Source organism: Pan troglodytes, chromosome 13 (genome assembly GCF_028858775.2).
Source record: "Pan troglodytes isolate AG18354 chromosome 13, NHGRI_mPanTro3-v2.0_pri, whole genome shotgun sequence".
Lineage (NCBI taxonomy): Eukaryota > Metazoa > Chordata > Mammalia > Primates > Hominidae > Pan > Pan troglodytes.
Window position 1 is genome coordinate 50,051,327 of NC_072411.2, and position 18,054 is coordinate 50,069,380.

An 18,054-nucleotide genomic window follows, 5' to 3' on the forward strand; every position below is an offset into this window, starting at 1 on the left:
GCTGGGCTGCAGTGGCGCGATCTCGGCTCACTGCAAGCTCTGCCTCCAGGGTTCACACCATTCTCCTGCCTCAGCCTTCTGAGTAGCTGGGACTACAGGCACCCGCCACCACGCCTGGCTAATTTTTTGTATTTTTAGTAGAGACAGGGTCTCACCATGTTAGCCAGGATGGTATCGATCTCCTGACCTCGTGATCCGCCCACCTCAGCCTCCCAAAGTGCTGGGATTACAGGTGTGAGCCACCACACCCGGCCTGGAATACATTCTTAAATAAATGTGGTTATGTTATACGTCATTTTAATGGGCATTTCTTGCTTTTTTTTTTTTGGCTAATGACTTATTACTTGCTGTTTATATTTATTTTGGACTATGGAAATGATGCTAGACAAAAAGCAAAGTCGAGTGATTTTCTTATTTAAGTTCAAAGTGGGTCGTAAAACAGCAGAGACAACTTGCAATATCAACAACGCATTTGGCCCAGGAACTGCTAATGAACGTACAGTGCAGTGGTGGTTCAAGAAGTTTTGCAAAGGATACCAGAGCCTTGAGGATGAGGAGTGTAGTGCCAGGCCACTGGAAGTTGACAACAACCAATTGAGAGCAATCATTGAAGCAGATTGATCCTCTTACAATTACATGAGAAGTTGCTGAAGAACTCAACATAAGAACTCAACGTCAACCATTCTACAGTTGTTCAGTATTTGAAGCAAATTGAAAAGGTGAAAAAGCTCGATAAGTGGGTGCCTCACCAGCTGAGCAAAAATTTAAAAAAACACCGTTTTGAAGTGTTGTCTTCTCTTATTCTCCACAACAACGAACCATTTCTCAATCGGACTGTGAGGTGCAACAAAAACTAGATTTTATATGACAAGCAATGACCAGCTCAGTGGCTGGACTGCGAAGAAGCTCCAAAGCACTTCCCAAAGCCAAACTTGCACCAAAAAAGGCCATGGTAACTGTTTGCTGGTCTGCTGCCGGTCTGATCCACTACAGCTTTCTGAATCCTGGAGAAACCATTACATCTGAGAAGTATGCTCAGCAAATCAATGAGATGCACTTAAAACTGTGATGCCTGCAGCCAGCATGGGTCAACAGAAAGGGCCCAATTCTCCACAGTAACACCCAACCGCACACTGCACAACCAACACTTCAAAAGTTGAACGAACTGGGCTACAAAGTTTTGCCTCATCTGCCATATTCACCTGACCTCTCAACTGACTACCACTCCTTCAAGCATCTCTACAACTTTTTTCAGGGAAAATGCTTCCACAACCAGCAGGATGCAGGAAAAAGCTTTCCAAGAGTTTGTGGAATCCTGAAGCATGGATTTTTACATTACAGCAAAAAACAAACTTATTTCTTGTCGGCAAAAATGTGTTGATTGTAATGACCTATTTTAATTAATAAAGATATGTTAGAGCCTCGTTATAATGATTTAAAATTCGCTGTCCCAAACCACAATTTCTTTTGTACCAACCTAATGCATTGACAGCTGATTTCTCAAAATCAATAATGAAAACCAAAAACAGTGAAATGTTATCTTCAAGGTACAAGTAAAACAACCACAAATCTGTAATATCCCCCAAAACATTCTTCAAGATTGAAGGCAAAACAAAAAATTAAGACAAAGCAAAATAATTAAGAGAACTGACTATCAGAATGTCTGCATTATGAAACTTCTACTGAATGTGCTAAAGTAAAAGTTAAAAGATTCCAAAAGAAAAGTCAGAGACGCAGGAAGATATTAAGACGTGGTAAACACATAGGAACATCTAGCTCAAAGTACTGTCCAGCAGCAATACAGTAAGTGACATAAGTAATTTAAAATTTTCTATTGTTCACACTAAAAGAAAACAAGGTGAAATCAATTATAATTTCAACATGTAATCATAATGAAAAGCTGAGGTATTTTACATTGTTTTCATACTGTCTTTGAAATATGGTGTTTATACAACATTACAATGCAGATGCTAAATTAAAACTGCCATATAAAACACTTGATCTATATTTTTATATAATTTGCAGCTAATGCCGGGTGCAGTGGCTCACGTCTGTAATCCCATCACTTTGGAAGCCCAAGGTGGGTGGATCACTTGAGGTCAGGAGTTTGAGACCAGCCTAGCCAAAATGGTGAAACTTTGCCTCTACTAGAAATAAAAACATTAGCCAGGTGTGGTGGCACATGCTTGTAATCCCAGCTACTAGGGAGGCTGAGGCAGGAGAATCACTTGAACTTGGGAGGCGGAGGTTGCAGTGAGCCAAGATCATGCCACCGGACTCCAGCCTGGGCAACAGAGCGAGACTCCATCTCCAGGGGGGAAAAAATCTCCAAAAATTAAAAAATAATAATTTAATAATTTGCGGTTAAGAAAGGTTTATGTATCCGAGTTGTTCCAAACATACAGGTTTTACAGTAACTGAATCAAGTGTCAGTTTTTAAACTTAATTGAACACTAAATAAAACTAAAAATTCAGTTCCTCAGTCATACTGGCCACATTTCAAGTGCTCAAAAGCCACACGCAGCTAGTAGCTACTGCAATGAATAGCACAAGCATAGAACTTGTTATCTGGAGTTTAAACTACGTATAAAATTCAAAGAACAATGACAGCCTATAAGACCTACATGAAGATAAAAGTTGCCATCCCAGAAGAGAGTAATGCTCCAAGCACAGAGAAGATATTGGCCATACTGCTAGAAATCCCTGAGTAAAACAGACAACCCAATTAAAACAAAAAACAAACAAACAAAAAAACCTCCCATAAAGATTTAAAAAGACAATGCACAAAAGATTTAAGAATTAAAAAGACAATTCTAGAAAGAGGAAATTCAAATAGCCGGTAAGTTTTTGAAAAAGTGCTCAAACTCTTTAGTGTCCTGGACAGAATAAATTAAAACAACAATAAGATAAAGCCACATTCATCAAGTTGGGAAAAAGGAAAAATAACTCTTGGTGAGACAGTAAAAGTAAAGGGATCTACCATATACTGCTGTCGGGGTATACATTGGTGTATCTACTTTGGAAAAGGCATAACTAGTGAAGTTGAAGATAAACATACGTACTCTACAAAAACCCATGGTAATGTACATTAAGAATACATGTACAAGAACATTCATAATAGCATTGTTCATAACTACTAAAAACGGAACACAATCCAAATGTTTATTAATATTAGACTAAACTGTAGCTCATTTCCATTAAGACTTTTTATACTATACTTATTATACTATAGATTACTACAATCCAATATAAGAACTAGAGCTAAATGTACTAATAGAGTTATATCTCAGCTGCATGAGAGAAAAAGATACATAATGATATGTAATATATAATCCACTTACATACAATTAAGAAACAGGCAAAACGAACCTAAATTGCTTAGGAATGCTGACATAGGTGGTTAAGAAATACTAAGAAAGAAAGCAGTAAATAATTGCCATAAAAATCAGTGTAGTGTTAACCACTGAAAGAATTGAGGAAAGGGATGATCAGGAATAGAATGGAGAGGGGAGCTTCTCAGGTGCCACAGACGTTCTAGTTCTTGACTGTGGCAGCGCTTACATAGAGTTCACACTTTATAGTTTTTCATTATACTATGTATCGATGTTTGTATGCTTAAATACTAAATGTATGGAAAAAGACACAAAATATTTAAAATTGTAGCTAAGGCACATTAACTGCCTTGCTGGTATTTTTTTTTTTCATTACAAAGTGGCAGACAATTGGTTACACTATAAAGACAGACAATTGGTTACACTACAAAGAAAATTTTAAAGCACAGGAGTCTAGTTTTGATTCCATCGGACATGATTACCGTACACAATACAGAAGATACTAAGGGCTAAGCAATGATGCATAAACGGAGTCCACTGCCCAAACTTACAGAAAGCAAAACGTGGAAAATTAGTAACTTTAACTGATAGTGTACCCCTAAAGAACCTACACCGGCCGGGCGCGGTGGCTCACGCCTGTAATCCCAGCACTTTGGGAGGCCGAGGCGGGAGGATCATTTGAGGTCAAGAAATCGAGACCAGCCTGACCAACATGGTGAAACCCCGTCTCTACTGAAAACACAAAAAAATTAGCCGGGCGTGGTGGCACATGCCTGTAGTCTCAGCTACTCGGGAGGGTGAGGCAGGAGAACTGCTTGAACCCAGGAGACAGAGGTTTCAGTGAGCCGAGATCGCGCCACTGCACTCCAGTCTGGGAGACAGAGCGAGACTCCGTCTCAAAACAAAAACCAAACAAACAAAAAGAACCTACCCAACAGAATTAAGTAACAACATAATAAATACGAAGAATTTTAGATTCTTGGTTTTTAAAAAACATACAAAGATGATATTCCTTCAAAATATCTTTACAAAACATATTGAGACTGTGATGCTTTATATTGATTGTATGAAAACAATGAAAAAGAACCAGTACTGTTTCACTATAAAAGCTTTACTAATGTAAATTTATAAATCCTTTCTTAAATATTTTGAGTTAATTCTAATTTTATGATAGAAATTCATTATTTTCAGCAAAAACAGCTGGCATTTGGGAAACCAAAGGCTCAAAAACTAAGAATAGTAACCAAAGAAACTTGACAAAACAGTCCTTTTAAAACTCTCATCTACACTATAAGGGGAAACTTTGATCACGTCCCTTCTCCCTCATCAACATTAAGGACTACACAATCCCACATCCCTCTCCGAGAAAAAGCAAAGGCTTTGTGTTGTAGCAACAACGCAAGACATGGAGGGAAGCTCCACTCAAGACTTCCCTGCCTGCTCCTTCCCCAAAGCCACTCCAGAATACCAGAGAGGGTTGAGAGGTAAGGCATGAAGGGCGCAATATCCAATATGAGCAACGCGTGTGATGCATCTGGTCAAAATGCATACAGAGGACTTGTCTCTGTCCCTAGACAGAAGTCCTCCGTCCTGCAGTCATGAGGGTCAATTGCTGAGGCTTCACAGTTCCCTTCTCTCTTACACTCGGACCGTCACGCTCCTCACCTACTACCCCGATGCAGAGGTAGTCTCAGGACTCCCTGCACTTGTCAAGGATTCGTCGGCAAGCTCACGGGGCGGGAGTGGCCACAAGACGGAGCTCGCCTGGTCCTGGCCTTCCCGGCCTATACAAGTCTGCCCCCTTCCCAATTCCCAATCTCCACAGCCTTCCATCCTCCCACTTTCGATTCACCTTGCGCCACCGACGCCCCTGGCCTTCGTTTGCAGCAAGTTTACCCCCACCATTACCTCTCGCATAAAAGCCTGCATTTACCAGGACAAAGAGGGGAACCAACGCCTGCAGGAATCGCTTCACCGAATCGCCTGGCCGCGTCCTCTGCTAGGCTTCACGGGCCGCTGCGGACCGTACACAACCACTCCCGGCATGCCCCGCGCACGCACTACCTCTCCCACCCCGCCCCTCTCCCGCCCAAACACGTGACCTCCTTTCGTCTCCGTCCACGCCCACTTCCGTTCCTCCACTTTCCCTTAGGAAGGAGGAGGGAGCTGGGGGTGTTAAAAGCGTAGCGACTTCCTCCTCCTCCCCGCCCCCGCTCCTGTACCTCCCGCTACAATGTCTTCCGGGTCGCTAGCGCCTCGACGCCTTCTGGGAAAATAGCTCATTTCCTCCCCTCCCCCTCCTCCTGCCTTCAACCAACCAGCCACCCGTCAGAGAGGGACATGCGCAGTGAGTGCCTCCCGTCTCTTCTACCCGAACCCCCCCTCCCCCCCAAGCAGAGAGACCCCAGCAGCAGCAGCAGCTGATGATGAAGAGAGAGGCAGTGGCAGAGGGGGGGCACCTTTTATTTCTATTTTTAAAGGGACAGGACACTAATTCTACCCCACTTCAACCTTGAATTCAGGGGGGTGGGGGGAAGGCGGCTGAGTTCCTTCCCCCACCTTCCAGCCCTGAGCCCTGAGAGGGGGATTGAGCCTGAGAGAGGAGAAGGAGTTTCTTCTTCTTCGAAAACCCCCATCCACGACTCCTACCCCCTCACCCCTCCAACTCGCCTCCCTCCCGAGCCCCCTCCACCCTCCTCCTCTTTGGCCGTGAGAGGAGGAGAGAAAGAAACCAAAAGCCTCTTAGCAACACAGACCCTTTGCTGCTGCTGTTGCTGCTGCTGCTGCTGTTGCTGCTGCTGCTACTGCTGCTGCTGCTACTGCTGCTGCTTGGCCCTGGCTGGAGACATCTCACTACACCCAGGAGCAGCCACTTCCCCAGCTCTCCTCCTCCTCCTTCGCCTCCTCCTCCTCCACTCCCCCCCTTTATTACCCTTTGTGTCATCCTCCACAGCTCCAGGGAAGGCACTCAAAAGTGGGGGGCAGGAAAGGTAAGTGTGTCTGTGGGGGCTTCATTGCCTTCCTCTGGCTCTGACTTTCACTCCGGGGCAACAGTAGCACCAAACCACATACGCAGTGGAGCTCCGGGGTGAGGAGGGGGTGGTGCTGGGGGGGTGAAGGAGGGGTTGGAGTAGGGAGGGGTGTGTGAGGTGGGGTGCCCATCCTGTCAGGGGAGGAAGGGCACTTTTATTTTTATTTGCTGTTGTCAAAAGTGGTTTCTCTCCTCCATCTAACATCTGATTGTGTCTTGCTCCAGTGGGGGAGAATACAAAAACAACCCCCTCCTTCCTCCAATGAGGCGCCAGGGAAAGAGACAGAAAGAGGCACACTTTCTAGATGTCACTTAAAAAAAATTCATTGGAGAGCTCTTTTTCTCCGGGAAAAGCTCCACTGCATTTGTTTCTGAGTGGGAAAATGTCGGGATCTGGATTGTATTGGAACTGCTTATCCATTTGTAGACCTGAGTGTTTTCCCCTTTTTGGTCCTGTATGAGATTTGGATATTGACTTCAGTGTTGGAAGACTTGATTGGTTTTTGCTTTAAGGGTTTCATTTTCCATTTTTTCGTTTTGTCTGACTTCCATGGAAAATTTCAAATTTTTAGTTGGTAGAGGCCTTTGGTTAGGTTTTGACTTGCATTATTGCTTTTTTTTTGGGTTAAATGTCTGTTTCATATATCAGTATATAAAGTCCAAAGCTCTAAAATGCTTAAAGTTTAAATGCCACTGCTATTGTCTGTTCCCACATACGTTCCTGATACTTATTTTCCATATGATGAGAATATTAGCTATTTTATAATTAATCTGGGTATATTTGTAATCTTTGTAACTTGTCTGAACAAGTAATCCCCATTGAAAACTTTATGTTGTTCTGGCTGCATGGAAGGCCAAACCTCTCCATCAATAGTTTGCTGGATTGGTACCACTTTCAGTTTTAGCTGAATTATTTATTTACTGTTGTAAATTGAGATGAGTTTTTCATCTCAATTTCTCTTGGGGTTCTGAACCAAATTGCCCACTGTATGTAAAAGTACACAAATTTCTAAAATATGTTTTCATGAGTCAAAGAAATCATGAACTTATAGTTAGTATATTAATATCAGTTAGCTATAAATTGAAAGGTAAATCCAGATTTAAGTTTATGGAATAACAATATTGATAAAAATCACTTCATTTTTGTATAATATGTTCTTAGTGCATAGCTTTAAAATTCAGTGCTGTATTTTATTTCACAAATGTTAGAAAGTATGTTTCTGATGTAGGCCTTTTACTAGGGCTTATATTGGAAAGTGTTATTTTGTTTCATATATACATTTCTTTATTCTTTCCTTGAAGATGGATGCACACATGCATATACACACACTCTCTTTCGCTCTCGCTCTCTCTCCCTCACACCCTTTTTTTTTTTTTTTTTTTGTAACTGCATTGGTATCTCTGATCCCATAATTTATGTCAGCAAAAAATATTCTTCTGTAAAGCAGCAATTTTGTGATCAGACTGGCAATATGAAAACAGCAATTTGATCAACTAGAAAGGATTGAAGAAATATAAATCTAGAAGGATATTTGGCATAAATATTATAAAGACATGATAATACTTCTAATTTTTTATTTTCTTGATGGTTAAAGCTAAAACATATATTTTAGTGACAGTGAAGCATTGCATATGTAGAAACTTGTTCTGTAAAATTTTAATTATCAACTGTGTGCAAAAGTAGACATTTACATACCGAAATAAAAAAGCTTTATAGCAGTAAACAATATGATCTTATTTCCCTTCTGTTATAAATTTGAACAATTTTTTACCTTTCTCTGAGATGTAATTAGTGCACTTAAGCAGAAATCTGTGCCAAGTTCAAGTTTTTCTGCCAACATCAATACTGCCATTCCAAGTCCTTGTAAGGTTTCTTGTTCTCACCTTAAAACCTCAGCAACTTTAAAGGTAAGAGAGAGACAGTAGAACTTACTGAGGAAATTAATTTTAGGTAAGGGAATTATGAAGATAATTGGGGTGGTAGTTGCCCAGTAGGCAGCTGAGTAAAAATTGAGTCTTGAGTTTAATGTCTTTACTTATTTTGTTTCTTTTTTTTTTTTAAACATTTTTTATCACACCCCTCACCCTCACCCCCATGATCCTTTATGGTTAGAAGATTGCAGACTTTATCTAAGTTGGATAATGATTTATGTTTAGAAAACCTTTTTAAGTATTAAGAACCATTGATACTTTAGGATTGTAATTGTTCAACTGGGTGGTATCTTGGAGGTCACTTTATCCAACTCTACATATTGCTGAAGTTCTAAGAACTTGAACTTGCCTGAGGTTCCAAGGCCTGGAAGTGACAGAGCAGGGACCAGGGAACTCAGGTCTCCTGATGCTCACTATGCTGCACTACCTCATTTCCTTTGTCAGAAATGAAACTATTATGTACAGTTCTGGGTATACCACTTGAGGGTTTCATATGGGAGCATATTATTGTAAGAATATTAAGATAAATGGCTTTAAAGCTATTATTTTGTCTACTTAAATTTAGTAATTTGTTAATTTTTAAAGTACTAATTGCACTTATTGTAGGTTATTACTATTTTGAAAATAATTTCAGCTTTCTCTAATACTTATTTTCCTCCTGCACTTACAATTAATCAGTAAATATACTTACTGTTGTATTAAGGACCCATACTTATAAGAATAAATGGAATGCATATTCTATTATAAATGCTTACTTGTGAGTCTTGCCCTATGAACTGCCTAAAAACAAACATTTTTGTTTTGTTAACACATCCTTCTACTCTTGGCACAATATCTGGTACACAGTAGTTCCTACTGGTAGCTTGTCATAATCCATGTTAGTTTTAGAGTTAGGCATATTTGAATTTCTTTACTTCCATATGTGGAATTCCTTTCCTCTCCTTTTCTTGTCCTCCCTTGCCACAATTTTCACTATCATGAACATTTTTTCTTTATCTCTACTGTGGCTCTCATTTTATCTAATTAACAGCCAAATTAAATACTGTTAACAATATGGTACTCATAGTAACAAGACATATTCCCTTCTTATACAGGAAGCAGTTTGGCAAAAGTGATATATTATGAATAAGCAATAACGATCCAACACATTCCAGTTAACAATATACTTGTAAAAATTGTTCAGGATGCACTTAAATTTTGTTTCATTGACCGGTGCAATAGGTTGTTGGAATGATTAGGCCGCTTTTACCAGCTCTATAAAACAAGTGCTACTTAGGTGACATGTTTCCCTGACTTTGTTTTTTTGGTCCTTACCCAGACAATTATCAACTTTCCAGTTTTCTATGGATATGAAGATTTACTCCTAGTCATCAGTGGGACCCCCATGAAGTCAGCCAGAAAGCCTATATCCAACTTATGTACCTTTGCAAACTTGTCTGGATTTTGACTGTATGTGCAAAACAGATTGTACTTAGCGATTCATTAAACATCTTTTGATCATCTGCTGTCTGCCAGGCACTGTGCTAGGCATCTGAAAAACAAAGATGGTCCCTGCAGTTTAATGTGAAGAGCTATCTTAATTGTATTCCACAAGTGTATTGGTCGTATCTTTGTTTTGGTGTTTCTACCTAAATAAATTTTATATTAACTAAATGGATACTGTTAGGTGGAAAAATGCATGTTTAAGAAAGATATTGCTGTTATTTTATTAAAATACAAATATATAAAGAAAAATTTTCCACTTAATACTGTATTCTAGGGATTTATATTCTGTATATAGTTAACACATTTTAGACAATGAAAATAGCCTATGTGGTTGCCTTTGCTGGATTTTTATTGCTAACCGTAATTCTTTTAAGATGACCAACAATGTTCATTAAGTTATCTCATTAAATTTTTCCAAAAAAAAAAAAAAAACACCCCAAACCCTCTAAACTTAAATCTATTTCTCAAAAGTAACTTTTTTCTTTTTTATCTCATATAACAGATTATCATTCATGATTCATTGGAAGACATTGTACATTTTCATTTTGAGTTTTCAGATATTTTCTACCAAATTTTAGCAAATCTAACAGCATGATTTAATTATTCTGCAGTAATTAGTGTGCGCTATTTAGGAGTTTTGGAATTTTTAGTATGTAGTAGAAATATCATTGCAAAATCCTCATAAGAAACTTCCCAATTCTAGTTCTAAGTCAGTTGTAATTTTTAATCTTTATTAAGTGGTATAATTTCTATAGCTTTAGTAAAATGAATTGGAATTTTCTTAGTAGATAGATGTTTCAAAAACAAAGAATCTTATCTCAGTTCCTGTCATGGCTTTCATGTGTAATCGAAAAGTATATTAGAAAAAGTACTGGATTCAATTTGCCTTTCTTAAAGTATACCTTTTACAAAAGTATTGATTTGCAGTTAAAAAGAAGGTGGGGATGCCTCTGCTGGTGCAGTATCTTGTGAAGATAAATAGACTCCTGAGTGGTGAATTCTGATCTCTTTCACGTTCATTCTTAACTTTCTATTTTAGTAATAATCATAGTTACCATTGATTATAAGTACCCAGCACTGTGATAAATTGAATTCACATTACATTTATGACACTTTCTAATTCAAAACACAGTCACAGTAGAGTTTTTATCAATCTGTACACTGGTAAGCGATGGTAAAATTATGGCCCTGATAGCTTGACAGACTAATGGAAAATTTCTGAAAGTTTACAAGTACAGAAAAACAAAGAAAAAAAACCCAGTCTTTTATAAGGAATGTAGATACAGACCATTGTACAATTTAAAATATACATAATGTCAGTCTTTTCTTTGTATGGCAAAAATGACATTTGGGAACTGCTCATGGTGACTCAACGCTTGTAATGTAATCCCAGCTACTCGGAGGCTGAGGCGGGAGAATTATTTGAGCCCCAGATTTTGAGGCTGCAGCGAACTATGCAATCCAGCCTAGGCCACAGAGTGGGACCTTGTCTCTAAAAATAAAAAATAAGGTCAGGTGGAATAGCTCAAGCCTGTAATTCCAACAATTGGGAGGTGAGGTAGGAGGATTTATCACTTGAGGCTAGTAGTTCAGGGTCAGCCTGTGCAATGTAGTGAGATCTGATCTCTACAAAATCAAAATAGTAGCTGAGCTTGGTGTGGTGCACACTGTAGTCCCAGCTACTCGGGAGGCTGGAGAGGATCTCTTGAACTCAGGTTGAGGCTGCAGTGAGCCATGATCATGCCACTGGACTCTGTGCTGAGCAACAGAGTGAGACCCTGTCTCTAAATAAATAAATAAATAAACAAACAAAAAAATAAACAGTAAAAAAAAGTTCAGTTCAATCCTTATCTGTATTAAACTTCCTTTAACTTGTGTGGAGTTACATTTAATATTTTCTTATATGAAGTTCAAAGGTTGTAACAATTTCTGATCCAATGAATATTTACTATAAAATTTTTAATATAAATGTGTTGATGGTGTAAAAGCCCATAAAAATGGGAAGTTTATATTGTCTTGTGCTTTGGTGTATGTATACACATTACCTTCTGGAGTCTATCATACATTTTCATAATTACTACATTACATATATAGGATTAAGTTTAATGTACTCTTTTTAGTACCAAAGTCAGAAATATTTTGGTATAAGAATGATCAACTTGTTGGGTTCTCTAGGTGCCTAAATTATTTCATATTTGTACTTAAAAGCTACTGAATTAAAATACTTTTTAATACAGTTCTCTTTGGGTAGTTGAGTTTTACATCCTTTACTTTTAAGAGAAAAAAATTAAAAACTTTTTCTCCTGTTTTTATTACTTAAGTAACTTTTGTGTCTCTTCTAAGTAAATACATGTTCATATTATAAATTTATACAGGTTGAGTATTCCTAATCCAGAATTCCAAAATCCGAAATGCTTCAAAATCTGAAAGTTTTTGAGCACTGACATGATGCTCAAAGAAAATGCTCACTGAAGCATTTTGGATTTTGGATTTTGAGGTTAGGGATGTTCAATAGATATATAATGCAAATATTCCCAAATCTGTAAAAATCCAAAATTCTAAATACTTCTGGTCCACAAAACCTTTTGAATAAGGGATATCAACTTTTATTGACTCTATCGTCCTGCAAATATTATGCCAGTACATAATGACCTGCAGAGTTTGGAAACATTTTTAAATGCTAAAGAAATATTCTTTATCATCTGTTATATATTAGAAAAGTTTATTGCAAATGTTTTGTTGCTTATAAGAATAATCCGAATAATCAGTAGTGTGATCTTAAATAATTTCTTTAAACAACCCAAAGATAATTCAGTTAAAAGTAAATATTCTAACTCTAACACTTAGAGTATTTCTGTTGGAGGTATTTCTATGTCATGTAAGATGTCAGAAGCTGGGATGACTCACTGTAACTCACTATAACTCTTCAAAGAGACAGTGAGATCCAGGCTTAACTTATATTATGGTATAATTTATTCAAAGTTGGATATCACAAATTTTGATTTGAGTCCTTATTTCAGTTGACCTATATAACCTTTTATTAGAGAACTTGTAATTAAGTTCAGTGTCATTGAGTAGATTATTAGAACACATTGTTTTAAAGGACTAATATGAGTTATGTAAATCAGTCACCAACCTTGAAATGGTGAAAAGTTTTTGTACACATATGCTTCACTGAATTCTTCTGCTAACCAATCAAGATTCTAGCAATGGGAGGAAAATTTTCTGTGTGGTGCTAATGTTAAAACTTAAGTTCATGTGTAGCTTTTAAAAAAAAAATTTAATATCTGTATCTCAGAAGTTAGAAGTAATCCTGAAGTGTTTTTTAAGATTGACTGTGTGCTAAATTACACTTAGGGTTATCCTTGTATTCACAATTACTGTTTTTTATACACCATGAGTCCAGAAGTATCTACTAATCTGTTGGCCATCAACTAACTTAATCCATACATTCTTAATATTATTAGGATCTAAAAATAATAATTTAGACTGTATAAGTACATTTACTGATGTTGGGGGAGGGAAATATTCCACATTCAATAAAAGCAAATATTGATTTTTAAATAGCTTTGTTACTTGGGATATACTGACCTAAAAAGAGTTCACTGTGTAAGATATAAAATATTCTTATTTGAAAAGTTATAAAGTATCATTAATGAGTATTAAATAACATAAAAATATTTAGGAAATCAAATACGTGCTCCTGTAATATTCAGAGGCTATTTTTTTAGTGTTATTCCAAAATCATTTTCCTTCTATATTTGTCACACTGGAGTTTGTGCTGAAGGATTTCTTGGCCATTTTAGACAATGTAATCTAGTTAAAAGGTTTGTTTATGCTTCCCATCTCTGTTCTGCTGATGGTATTAGAATGCAGGCCAGAGCCAGACATCTAACTGTTTATAACATTCAAACTTCAATTAAAGCTACAGTGTTCAGTTTACTATGTATCAGAAAGCTCTTACTAGCTACAAATATCACTAATAGTGATGAGAGTGATGTTGACTAGCTATAAGCTTTCCTAAATCATACCACTCATTAAGAATACTTTTTTTAAAATTTAGGTGTTAACCTTTAATTCTTTCATAGAAGTATAAAATTAAGCTTTTTTTTTTAACTAGAAGTAATATAGTCTTTTCCTTTAACACTTTTTATAATAAAACCTAACAGCATATATTATTGCATGTATTATTTAAATGGTCCACCTTAGTTGTTTTGAAATTAATAAATTCTGTAGAAGGTGTTACTTTGCTATTCAATTTATTTGAATTTTCTTCCTAGCTTGAAAAATATAGCAATATGTTGCCCACTAGAAAATAAACCTAACAGTCACATTAGTCAGGTGTTCTTACATGTATGAGAGGAGTCTAGTCGCACATAACACAGATTTTAATTTAATATTATATCGCTTTTCTAGGCTGCTGTTCTTATTGTTTTAAGTATTTTGGTAAATTGTTTTAGAAGGGTTTTTTGTTTTTAAAAATTATTTAGAATTCTTTAAAACCATTTCTTCAACAGCTTCTGTTTTTGTACAGTTTACCTGGGCCAGTCAGAAAAGGATTTGAATTTTATGTGTGTTTAATTTTTCTAATTAGTAGGCAAATTTGCTATGTTACATTGGTTTCTTTTTTTACGAAACCAAATTTTAGTTTTTATTAATTTTAGACCTTGAATGACTAAATCTATGCATTCTTTACGTATGTACATGTAATTTTTATTGACATCCAAGTTTATAAGAGGTATAAGCAACAGATCATTTAGGAAAGATGAAAAATCATATTAAATCGAATGCATTGCTGGTAAAATGCTTTTAATTAAAAAATACTACGATGGAAATATTAAAAGAAGCTAAGTAATATAAAAAGTTAGGGGCCAGGTGCAGTGGCTCATGCCTTAACCCCAGCACTTTGGGAGGCCAAGGTGGGTGGATTGCTTGAGGTCAGGAGTTCATGACCAGCCTGACCAGCATGGTAAAACCCCATCTCTATTAAAAATACAAAAATTAGCCAGGCTTGGTGGCACATGCCTGTAATCCCAGCTGCTTGGGAGGCTGAGGCAAGAGAATCGCTTCAACTCGGGAGGCAGAGGTTGCCTCCTGAGTGCAGAGATCATGCCACTGCACTTCAGCCTGGGTAACAGAGCAAGACTCTGTCTCATAAGAAAAAAAAAAGTTGGGAAATACTCTCAAGTGTATCTGAAGATAAGAATGAAAAACAACCGTGCAAAACTTAGATTTATAGTTTAAATCCATGGAAGGATCTCTAAGATAAGCTAGGTTGAAAAGCACATCACAAAATAATATGCACACTATGATTTCATTTATGTAAAAAATGGACAGAATAATAAGTATGCAATGTTTATGAATCTATATGTTTACATCCATACAATACATTTTTATACTATTTATACCATAAAGACATAAAGTATATGCCATATATATTAGAACCTCAGTACATTAAGAAAAAATCTGGAAGATAGGTATCAAATTCCATGCTTTGTATACAGAAAGTATATATGTGGGATGTGGGAAGGTTGACTAATTCTTTTTATTTAATCTTTAGCATTACTTGGATTTATTTGTAGCAATAAGCTTATATTCATGTAATGATTTTTGATGAGAAAATATACTTACATATTGAAGTAAAAAATGACCCAGGAAAATTGCAGTTCTAGTCTAAATAGTCACATGAATATATCCCTAGAATATCTTGAAGAGAATATAGTATTGGCTAACAGTCATCATAGCTTGATAGAGAATAAAGTCTGTCAGACTTATCTAACAGGGTGAAAAGCCTAGTCAATCGAGGAAGGAACAATGGATATAATGTAGTTTTTAAATATTTTGCTTCTTACTGAAAAATGCACTTCTCACTATCCTGGAAAAATATAGACTGGGCTGCTGGTGATAAAGGATGGCAGTTATAAAGTGGTAGACAATTTCAATCTGAGATAAGATTTAATATATGGGAATAAGATGAACTTTATTATTTTAATCAGTGATCCAAATTATTATATGTTCACTCAAAATACAGATAGTATAATCATGTACTATTTTTGTAATGTTTTCTATAATCAGGTACTGGTTTGAATAGAGGACAAAAATAAAACAGAAGGTTTGAAGACTAAGTACTTCTTTTTAAGTGACTGAAACATGTACTTGAAAAACACTTTAAGAACCTTTGTAAAATAACATTAAACTGAGTGTGTAAATATGCCTTGTAAAAAAAAGCAATTAGAATTCTGTAGAGTTAATCACAGTGTGCTTTTGGGGAGGACCTGAGTTAATCAGGGTTTAGGTGGAGTTTAGATACTAGTTTGTCACAGAAGAGGGTAATTCAGGTAAAGACAAAGCTTCCAATGGGTGAGAGGATTGGGAAGCTTATTTTTACTAGTTTGAAAGCTGGGATTAAAATTCAGAGTAGCCTGGTAAATTAGGGAAATGATTCGAAATAATATACCGTACCTTTACTTTTATGGTTCTAAAATTTTATTTCCCTGTAGTTTCGAAAAGAAGTAGAGAAAGGGGGAAAATTATTTGCACAAAAAATAAGGAAATGAATAGGTCCTTGCAATTATGACTAGAGAGTCCATTGGAGTCTGAAGTAAGTGTTTTCTGAATATGAGTTGGAAATGAAAACACTAGTTAAGGCAGCAAACATGCAAGAATACTAGCTAAGGTTCTTTTTTCTTTCACAAATAAATTTTTTACCCAGGTTGATCCCTAGGATCAATAGTAAATAGTACACAATTAAAACTATAAATCATCTATAAATGCTAAAAGTAACAAAGGATGCAGCTTATGTTTTCTCCATTTTCTTTATAAGTTTTGTTTGCATCTAATTTATTTCCAGGTACCCCTATGATGTAAATTACCATCCAGTCTTCACCTACTACCAGAAATTGAACTTTTTTATTTCTTCTGAAAGTTTAAAGAGTTCTAATATGGCTCTGTATTTTTTTTAAGCTAAAATGTCCTAGTGAATTTCTTTAAACGGTAGTTATTGTTGACTCAGTGTTTATCTCTTTTTCACAAAGGGTTTGCCAGTGTCTTTCTTTGACAAACATGTGTTGTTACTATTATGTGCTCACTGGGATAGTGAGCAAAAATAGACATAGGTCTTGATCTCCCGGAACTTATATCTAAAGATAGAAAAGGATATTAATGAAATAATCATACAAATAAATGCAAAGTTGGAACTGTTTCAGTTGCTGTAGAGAGATACATAATATGAGGGCTTTTAGAAGGAGAATTTACTCAGTGCGATCAAGAGGAATTTTTTTTTGGAGGAAGTGTTTATTTAGCTGAGATCTCAAGTAAGTTAATTTGATCAAGATGAAGAAAAGAGTTTTCTGGGAAGAAGGAATAGCATATACAGAGGTTCTGAGGTGGGAGGAAGCATAGTACCGAATATTAAACAAAGGTCAATGTGGCAGAAGTTTAGAGCAAGAGTTTGCATGGTAAGTGATGATGCTAGGGAGTTATGTAGGAGCCAAACTGCAGAACTTTGTGTAGGCCAAGCTTTCCTTTATCCTTAGGTTTAATATTTAAACTTAGACTAATGTTCCTTAGGTTTAACAAGAAAAACCTACTATTAATTATAAAAGATTTGTGTTATAGAAGTTCATTTTTATTTCAGTTTAAAACCAATAATGCTTTTTCCCATAGAATCATGGTTACAGTGACAGGTCTCATAAGAAACCCTTTTAACAGAAATAACATTGGAAACCAGTCAACGTAGTGTCATAAATATAACCAGGTAGAAGTTAGAAAAGAAAAGGAAGGAGATTAAAAGTTATGTCTATATGTATTCAAAAGAGAATGTCCTGGGTATGATTGACTAAGCTGTGAATAATGAAGAAAAAAGCCTTACTTCAAGTGCATTAGGCTGGTGCAAGAGATTCTAACAAATGATGGTGAGGGACACATTCAGCTGGACAGCTTAGAAGATCCTTAGCTGGCACCTAGATATAGAACAGAGTGATAATGTCGAGCAAACCAAGGTAGAAGGAGAGTAGAAGTATCACATTCATAATTTGTTCTGAATTTAGCACATATTCATGTCAGTTGTTAGAATATAAACATTTAAAAAATTATATACTGGTAAGAAATGCAGAGCTACCAAATGTCAGCAATACAGATGCCAACTTTATTTTGATTATATTGAGAGTGATTTCATACAGTTAGAAGTGATTATAAATTGCTCAGTTGTACTATTTTAGGCCATAATGTTAGCTTTGAATATCTTAGTGTGCATCACTTGGAGTGATACTTTAA

The 18,054-nt window shown here is 36.5% G+C and overlaps 2 protein-coding genes across 26 annotated transcripts in view; one reads left to right on the plus strand and one right to left on the minus strand.

The window, feature by feature from the left end:
- ORC4 (origin recognition complex subunit 4) overlaps window positions 1–6,224 on the minus strand; it is an 87,145-nt gene extending 80,921 nt beyond the window's left edge. The window contains exon 1 of one of the 9 annotated variants that reach the window (XM_054679026.2): window positions 6,089–6,224. Coding sequence is in view for 1 of the 9 variants with exons in the window: in XM_009443437.5 (XP_009441712.2) it covers window positions 5,241–5,261 (21 nt within the window). In the remaining 8 variants the exon portion in view is untranslated. Of the gene's footprint in view, window positions 1–5,240; window positions 5,734–6,088 lie in introns of those variants that run through there. The other 8 variants (XM_001159493.8, XM_054679025.2, XM_001159230.6 and 5 more) reach the window with 8 other exon arrangements.
- MBD5 (methyl-CpG binding domain protein 5) overlaps window positions 5,640–18,054 on the plus strand; it is a 498,386-nt gene continuing 485,971 nt past the window's right edge. For 13 of the 17 annotated variants that reach the window (XR_010149749.1, XR_010149748.1, XR_010149747.1 and 10 more), the window contains exon 1: window positions 6,185–6,322. The gene's annotated coding sequence lies outside the window, so the exon portion shown is untranslated. Of the gene's footprint in view, window positions 5,680–6,184; window positions 6,323–18,054 lie in introns of those variants that run through there. The other 4 variants (XM_054679015.2, XM_063790487.1, XM_063790483.1 and 1 more) reach the window with 2 other exon arrangements.